Source organism: Frankliniella occidentalis, unplaced genomic scaffold, assembly GCF_000697945.3.
Source record: "Frankliniella occidentalis isolate FOCC.00 unplaced genomic scaffold, Focc_3.1 Scaffold142, whole genome shotgun sequence".
NCBI classification, from domain to species: Eukaryota; Metazoa; Arthropoda; class Insecta; order Thysanoptera; family Thripidae; genus Frankliniella; species Frankliniella occidentalis.
The window spans coordinates 637,496-646,177 of NW_026267269.1; the positions used below are offsets into that span (position 1 = coordinate 637,496).

Genomic DNA, 8,682 nt, shown 5'->3' on the forward strand with positions numbered 1-8,682 from the left:
TTATCAATAAATAAAGGAATTTTGAATAATTTAGTGACTAGAATGTGCTCAGCCAAACATCCCAAAATGACTGCTGCACTTGTGTGCCAATATCAACTAATTGTTGATGTTTAAAATGTCAAAGTGACAGCCGATGAAAATTCTACAACTGTAGGAAAAAAAAGGCACTGTGCCCTTGTGGTTTACGGAAATGCAATCACTTTTGTTTGGCGACTTCGCTTTTGTGTCGCCTCAAACAAGAGGACTCTTGAACTTGTGACCACAAATGGTAACATAAGCTGGCCGGAAAAATTAAGCGTATAATTTTTATGGACTTAGTTGGCAATTTGTCGCCTTATTCAAGGCGACTTCTCTGTCACCAAGGTAAGGCAACAAAAAAGACAAGCTGCCAAATATTATGAGCCGCCACATAATAAGGTCGCACATTTGTTTCCAAAAATCTTTTTTGTCACCAAAGTTTGAAATCATAGGTCAGAGAACAAAAGACAGTGGATGCCTAATGTGACGGCCAACAATGTCAAAATAGTGGACTGACACTGACTTGCCAAAACTAGAGGCCCCCACAAAAAATAGAAATAAATGAAAAATGATTTGTGCTTTGGGATCTCCGCGCGCGTCATACGTTACACCGAGGCGGGCCTCATTAGAAGCGAGTTGTTGCCATCGCTCACTCGCCAGGGCTGCCCTGCGATACTTTGTTTTGGTCCCGGAGCCGCTCGAACGTGACGGAACTGATTGGTGATTGTGCGCTCCGTTCAAGTCTGGCTAGAGTAAGGCCCCCCACCCCCCACCCCAAACCCACGACTTGGCAAAAACGGAAGTCAGAAATGGGAATCTGCATGTACCTTAGTGAGAAATTGTCACGTCATTTTGGGCACCACTCAAATACAGGGCAAAAACTCAGAACGCCAGGGCAGTTTCTCGTACTCTTCATTTCTGGCATCCGTTTTTTTGCCTCCGTTGTTCGCATTATACTGTAACCTATCCATTAGGCAAGCTCCGCCCGGGCCGAAAAACCCTCTGGTCATTTGTGACCGGGTTCTCTCAAGTCAAGTCAAGCGATAAACGGGGGGGGGAGGGGGAGATAGATCATCAAGCCATCACTCATCATCGCTAAATCTCAATGTCGCAGAGGGGGAAACTGTCATATCTGAGACCCCACCAAACCCTTCCCAGTCGGCTAATAGTGACGCTATCGGCGCGGCGCGAGACGTAGCTGACCCGGGAGGCCGCGGCCCGAAGGACGACGGCGAGGTGCTTTGCACTCACGTGGCGCCCCAGCAGCCAGGCGGCGGGGAAGGCGAGCAGCATGGCGGTCACGTTGAACACGAGGCTGGTCCACTCGACGACCTCCTCCGGGACCGAGTAGTAGCGCACGACCACGTCCTCGATGACGCAGTACTGCAGCCAGGGCACCGCGTTGAGGGCGATGACGGAGGCGAAGAGCCCCAGGAGCAGCCAGCGCCGCCGGTACACCCGCACCTCGGCGTCCGGCGGCAGCGGCGTGGCGGGGGCCGCGGCCGCGTCCAGCCCCCGCGGCGAGCACGTCATCGCGCCCGGGCCTGCACTGTAGGGAAAAGGTTATAATGATTAGAACAGAGTCATAACGATGTAGGTGACCAGCCAGTAATGTTGAGGGCGCAACTTTTTTCTTTTATTTTGTCCGAATTTGTGTCCTTGCCGTGTATTGTTTTAAGAGTCAACGGTCGGTCAGCCACATTTCGCACTCGGCCCTTGGCCCCTCTTTCTGCAAAAGTTGATAACAGCTTTTGGGACGCGAAAGAAGCAATGATTTTTTTTTATCACGGCGACGTATTCTGGGGTGGCATAAGTAAGTACCTCGGTAAGTACATAAATGGCATAAGTAAGTATCGAGTTAAGTATTCTATTCTGGAATTATTGGTGTTACATTATTGGTAGTATGGAATTTGAGTATAAAACGTTTAAAAATGAATAAAAGCATTGTTATTCTACAATATTTTCGTGAAAGTCTAAAAAGTGTGCGGAAAGGAGCATGGAAGCCGATTTTCGCAAACCGGTTTCGCGATGAATCGGTTAGCGCGCGAGAGAGAGGGAGGGAGGCGCAGCTTCCGTTATCTCGATAGCGCGTGCGAAAGTGCGATTGCATCCGTCAACGCTGCATTTTGGACGGGGTCCTAACGCCGCGCAGACGCAAGGTCATTCGGCTCTATAATAAGACACACCCACCACCGCCCAACGCACTGTCCAGTAGTTGTTTGCCCCCGGTACGGCGCCCCCCTGCCCGCCGGCCAACCCTGGCCGACGGGCGAGAACCCCAAAGAGAGAAGTCACTGGTGAAAAGTGAAAAGGGCGTAAGTCCAATGCAAAGTCGGCGGACTTACGCCGTTTTCACTTTTCACCAGTGGAGTCATTCATTCGGTTCGGCTGCTGCGGCCGCCTCGGCCTCGATCAGTACGATGGACGCGGGGCCGCGACGAGCAGGGGGTGCGAGAGAGGCGACTGTCACAGACGGTTCGAGTAATTCCTGGTGCGATAAGCATCGGGGCTGGCTGCTGTGCACAGTCTTACTGTGGTGCTTTATCGTTATTATGAGAGAAGCGCCGAGGCGACCCGGTTTGTATTTTTCATCCTTTTTATTATTATTTTTTTTTTGTTTCCCGCGCCCCTGCGCTGCTGCTGCGTGCCGCCTGTATACATGGACTCTTCGACTAGAAGTATCTGTCTATCTATCTGTCTGTCTGTCTGTCTGTCTGTCTGTCCGTCCGTCCGTCTCCCCCGCCCCGTCCACTCCCGGCGGCCCAGCGGAGCACATTTGCCAATCGCCCGGTGCGATGATGTAGCCGGGCCCCCGTTCCCGTGCACTCCATCACTCGTTCCTCGCGCCGCCCGATCAACAGCGTAGGGCCTAGCAGCAACGTTCCACAGCAGGCGGCGTGGGGGAATCAAAAAAAAAAAGTACTATCTTTTTTCCCTTTTTTTGCCCGCGCGCTGGGCATGGACATTTGTGTGAGCGAATTTGGAACTGGACCGTACTGGACGCTCGCGCGCAGCGCGCAGAGGTGCGCCTCTGATCCTCGCTGATCGCCGACATCCGCTCCTCTCTGCTACACGTGCGCGCCACACGTCGTGTCCGCACGACCGGCAGGAAATGCCGCGGCCGCCGCCCACGCCACACCACCACCACCGCGGCCAGCCAGGAGTTTGTTGACGTCTCCGGGGAACAGCATGGAACACACGGGCGCGTCAACACTGACGTGGGTTTTACTGTTACTGTATGGACTACGGCCTGTGGCTCGTGGTGGTAGTCGGCCTGGTCGTCGCGGTGACCGTTCGCAAAAGCGCTGCTGCTGCTTCTGTGTGACGTGCCTCGTGGTCGTGGCGCCCGACCCGGCTCGGCCGCCGTTTGTGCAGAGCTCGCGGACATACACAATCGCGCGCGCGCAGCCCCGCGACGCGGGCTTGGCACTGCGCCACGCCACGCCACACGGATCGCCATATTGTGTACCGAGTTGCAAAACCGCGAAATTCCAGTCATCACCGAGTCGGAATCACGTGTGGGCCATACGCCGGCCCAGGGGTCACGCAGCGGCGGCGCGGCGGCGTGGCGTGGCGTGGATGGGTCCGATTTAATGGGCCCAGGTCATGCATGCGCCCGCGCAGGGGGGATCCCAGCAGTATGTTATGGCAGTGTGTGCGTGAAACTGAAAACGCATGCGACTATACCGACCGCGAGCTGCTCGAACCTCCCATTAAATCCGAGTTTGAGAAAAAAAACGTGAACCGCAAACCACTTAGAAAATGATGGGTGAGCAAAATTGATGAGAGGTCGTTAACGGTTAGCACACGCAAACCCAAAGTCAGTAGGTTGTTTCATTTTTTAATTTTTTAAGAGGGTAGTCCACCGGTGTCCAATTATTTTGAGTGAATGCAAGCAATGTGGACGAGCTGCCTTATTTGATTGGGCATGAGGCGCTTTGCTTATGGATAGTGAAGGTAAGTCATAGGCCTGAAGTACGAGACCGGTCGTCGGGCCACCGGAGTTTTCATTCTGGTAGGTCCGGGTAGGTCTCAGGACCTGAAACGTTACCGGAAAGCGTCGCGGGTGCGAGTGAAACGCTGGATATCCGCGGGCGACATATCGTCCCATCTCGCACTCGCACGTGTCTTTTTCGGACGCGCTCCGGGTTTGTCCGGCACCCGTACGAGAACTCTGTGGTGGGACTCTCTTACTTTGTCTTCTAAACACATTGGAATCATTTGATTGCGGTTGCAGGTTCCCCGATCGAGAGCTTTATTGCTGTATGAAGATGCTGGGCCCGCAGTATGCTCCAAGTTGGGACTTCCCCAGGGTCGCACTGGTCGTCATATAGGGAGAGGCGAGCAGGAACACGGTTAAAGCGACGTCCTTGTCTCAATGACGCGGTGTAGAAAAACCAAGACGTCCCCATGCTTTTTTTTTTCAGAAGACGTTTTGGTTTTTCCAAACCGCCATGAAAACCAGGACGTCTGTCGTCGGTTTTATCATGCAGGAAGGCTGGCAGAGGCAGGTAAGGACCGCATCGGCCGTATGGACCTCAACTGAGTGATGGTTGTTTGCTTACCGCTGCGCTGGCTGGGAGGTATCAGGTGGCTCCAGCGGGCGTGCAGGCGCGCGCCCTCAGCATGCTGGGGCCGGGGTGGTGGTGGCGGTGGTGGCGGCGGCGTGGGCCCTGCTGGGCGAGGAGGACCTCCTTCCCCTCCTCGCTCACGGCGGTGGGGCGTGGCGGGGCGTGGGGCGGGCGTTCCTTGCGGATCTGCGGCGACGATGATGCCTGGTCGCAAGACAGATGACACACCCTTCAATAACACGTGTGCGACCGCCGCGGTTCCGGGGGGGCTTCGCCTCGCGTCTAGGAATTTTTTTCGGAAAAATTGGAAACTTTTCCAGGAAAAAAAAATCGGAAAAAATCGAAATATTTCCAGAAAAATTGCAAAACTTGACGACTGTTACGAAAAAATTTAAAAGGGTTGAAAAAAAATTCTTGGATATTTTCCCAGCAAAATTACAATTCGTTCTCGCGACAGCCTCGCGGTCAGACTCGCGAGTTGGCGCGCAGGATGCAAAAATAAATGCTCGGTATTCACAGCGAATATCTTCGGCGCACTATGCGATGCGGTGACCGGCGCCCGGAGCGATAATTGCTTGCTGGCGATGCTGGCCGTCTCGCCGGCCGCGGCGGAGCAGGCGCGGAGGAAGTGCACCGCTCTTATCGAAGAGGTCAGCGCGGCGGGCGATGCGCGCCGACGGATGGGTTGCGTCAACGGTCGTTAAATAAAAACCCGATCCAGCCGCGAGCGAACGGCGGCGGCAGCGCGCGGGTTTCGTGTCGGCCGATCGGAGGGGCAATACTGAGGCCACCGCCACCGTGAGCCTCGCGGCGGGCCAACCTGTGCGAGGTGCAGCCCGTGCCAAAACTATCACCTCGTAAAAGGCGACGAGCACAACACGACTTTCCGAAACCTCCGTGAGCGTTGCAGCTGCCGGCGGCGCGGGGGGCGGCGGTGGGGTAGGGTAGGGTCGGCTGCGCGGGCCGAGGCGGGCCGAGGCGGGCCGAGGCGGGGCGCCCTCAGCCCCCCACCACCCCCGACGTCTTTTTGAGCTGCCCGCGTGGTGCGTGGAGGTGGGGCGAGGAGGGGCTGGAGGGGCGCGTGGCCCAGATTTTGCGTGGCGCGTTCTTCATTTTGTGCTGAATTGGCATCCCGAGTGGAGTGCGCTGCTCCACCGCGCCCAGCAGCGGCGGCGGCGGGCGGCCATACCTGCGTGAGCTGTCGGGGCGACCGCGAGCGGCACGGCATCGGCAAATGCCTGGGAAACTCGGATAATGTCACCGACACACACAGGAGGAGACGGATGATGGGGCAGGTCAACCTCCAATCAGGTTTGGCAGTTATTGCAGGGGCCTGCAGCGCCGCGAGCAGGGCCTGGCGACGACGGGGTCTCCCCTGCTAGCACACGCCAGCCAGCGCCCCAGCCCGTAGCGGTGTGACGATCAGCTGGCTCGCACGGCCGGCCGGCCGCCAGGAGACTTTCAATAACGAAAGGCACGGACGGGCCCACGCCCACATATTGCCAGTTCTAGGCAGGTGTAGTGTAGTTGGCATTAACAGTAGGCCGGAGTACATTTTACAACTGGTTAAGTCTATGGTCATCGGCATGTTTTTTCTTGTTACGTTTTACTTGCCGCTTACTTGCCAGCTGCCGATAGGTCAGCCAAGTCCCTGATTCGAAACAACAATGTTTATTAAATGGTAAAATTTTGAAATATTGTTTGTTGTAATTTAGGCTTTGCTTTCTTTCAGAAAATGTCTGCCTTTGAAGCCTTCCAATACCAGTACCAAACAGACCCCACACGCGCATTATATGCCTACATGCACCACAATGTGGCATCTCACGGCCACGACGCGCGTCCGTCCGTTTGTCCGTCCGTGACTTCACTTGAAAGTCGTCGCCCGTCTGCCATTGCGCAGAACGGCAAGGGGGGCGGGGGAGGGGCAAGCTTATCAGCTGTGCATACTGCACGCCATTTGGCCCACTGGGAAAAACTGGTCAAACCGCGGGCCAGCGTGAAGGAAAAGGGGGGAAAAAATCCGACAAAAAAAAGTAGACTCAACGAAATGACAGATCCGTCATATTCGTGTTTATCACTCCCATTTAGTCACTTCTCTTCTTATTCCCATATATTCGATTATTGTTGTCCTGTCGTCGGGACCGGGCGCTATTCTTAGAAGCACTGCCGCCGTGGCCCACTTGCGGTATCGCGCGCCGTCGTGTTTTGCGACAGTGTACCACGGCCGCCGTAACGCCACTCGCTGTGCATGTGCGCGGCCCGCGCTCCCCTGGCGGACCCCGCGACGACGCCGGCGCCTCTGGCTCCGCGCGGGCACGCGTCACACCGGCTATGCGTCACACCGCGCGCGTGACAGGTCACTCACCGCGTCACGCACACGTGCGCGTCACGTGAGCAGCCTGTTGCGCGCTTTTGGCGCCCGCCAGGCCGGTCCGGTCCGGTCCGCCGCGACACACTTACGCACCGCGATAGCGCCGCGGGTTTTACCCCCCGGCCGGGACCGCCCGCTGGGCGCCGCGTTGGGGCGGGCGCCAAGGAAAAAGCAAATATGAACGAACGAACGGGCGGAGCGGCGCGGCCCTTGAACCCGCGGTTACATGCGCGTCGGGGGCCGACCCTGGCACCCTGGCACACTGACCCGGCGGCGGGCACCACCGCACTCACCTTATGTCGCCGCAGGTATCCTCACTCCGGCGCCACTGACGACGAGGACGGTGGCATCCTGGCGGGGCCTGACGCGACGGCGCGGTGCTCCAAAGCGACGACGACGGGGTCGGCTACGGCTGCGCGCGACCACCTGGGACACCGCCCGGAGCGGGGACTGCGTGAGGACTGGGTGTGCGGTCCGGGCCGGGCTCGGCGGGGCGGTTGCGATGCGCGCCGGTCTGCCGCGGGTCGCCGCTGACTGCGCTGACTGCTACGGACTCCGCGTCGCGGACGGGATGTCGGTGTCCGTCCGCGCCAGGCCGGTCCGCCCGACGTCGCAAGCGTGGCGGGGCGGGGCGGGGCTGGGCGGGGTGGGGCGGGGTGCACTAGCAATCGGACCGGATGCCGGCCGGGCCCGGGCCAAGCCAAACTACTCGCCAATCTTAGTCCGTACCTTCCCCTTCCCTTAGCGCCCGGCGTCCCGCGGACTAGGCGCACCTTCTTCCTCTTTTCTTTCTTTCCTCCCCACTCTCCCACTCTTGTTCACTCGCCATACTCCTCTACTCCCTCCTTTCTCTCTCCCCCCCCCCTCTATTTTCTTTCTTTACTCCCCACTCCGGCTTCAGAGTGCGCCGATGTGTGTGTGTGTGTGTGTGTGTGTGTGTGTGTGCGTGCGCGCGCGCGCGAGAGTGTGTCGTCACTCCTCTCGGACCGTCAAGCTCGCGCAGCGCGCCCGGCGACGCAAACATGTTGTCTGTTTCTATCGCTCTTTTGCTGTCAGATGACAAAAGAAAGAAGACTGAGGGAAAAAAATAGTTCTGAGAGAAGAGGCTGTGTGTGTGTGTGTGTGTGAGTGTGTGTGACGGAAAGCCTTGTATGTGTCTGCGTAGAGAGCGGGAAGGTAGTGGGGAGGGACGAGGGGCAATGAGAGAGCAGTATCTGAGTGAAACAGAGAGAGACAGAGACGGGGGAGTGAGGCAGAGAAAGAGAATGAGAGAGGAAGAGCAAGTGAAAGAGGTGCACAGGGAGGGTTGGACTCTCCTCTGCTCCCAGTTGTCAGGTCCTCGCTGGGACACTCTCGCGGGCCGAGCGCCGTGCGGGTAGGCACCCCCCGCGCCCCCGCGCACCCGTGCGGGCGGCCTGCCTACCTCACGGCGCTCCTCGCCGAGCTCTCTCCTCGCAGCCCGCGTAGACGGCGCACGCTGCTGGTAGTGCACGCAGCGGCGTTCCGAGGCCTCCATTGTGTTGCCAAACAGCTAAACTGAGGGTGTTGTTGTGTGTGTTGGCGGTACAGTACAGTCATCGCCAGGTCCGTCAAAAAACCGTAATGTTCTCAACAGCCCGGTCGTAATACGGCCGGCGACGGCAGCCCAGAGCAATAACGGGTTCCCCGTGAGGGATTTGCTCCGGCCCGGCGGCGAGCTCGTGGGGAGAGCTCGTTCCGCAG

The 8,682-nt window shown here is 57.6% G+C and overlaps 1 protein-coding gene across 3 annotated transcripts in view; it reads right to left on the reverse strand.

The window, feature by feature from the left end:
- Positions 1-7,559, reverse strand: part of LOC113205670 (uncharacterized MFS-type transporter C09D4.1-like) — a 34,521-nt gene extending 26,962 nt beyond the window's left edge. Inside the window, exons 1-3 of one of the 3 annotated variants that reach the window (XM_026421378.2) lie at positions 7,254-7,559; positions 4,584-4,793; positions 1,270-1,567 (exon numbers count right to left, since the gene is read on the reverse strand). In XM_026421378.2, the coding sequence (XP_026277163.1) occupies positions 1,270-1,551 (282 nt within the window). In that variant the 5' untranslated portion in view covers positions 1,552-1,567; positions 4,584-4,793; positions 7,254-7,559. Of the gene's footprint in view, positions 1-1,269; positions 1,568-4,583; positions 4,794-5,028; positions 5,430-7,253 lie in introns of those variants that run through there. The other 2 variants (XM_026421380.2, XM_026421379.2) reach the window with 2 other exon arrangements.
- Positions 7,560-8,682: the final 1,123 nt, after the last annotated feature.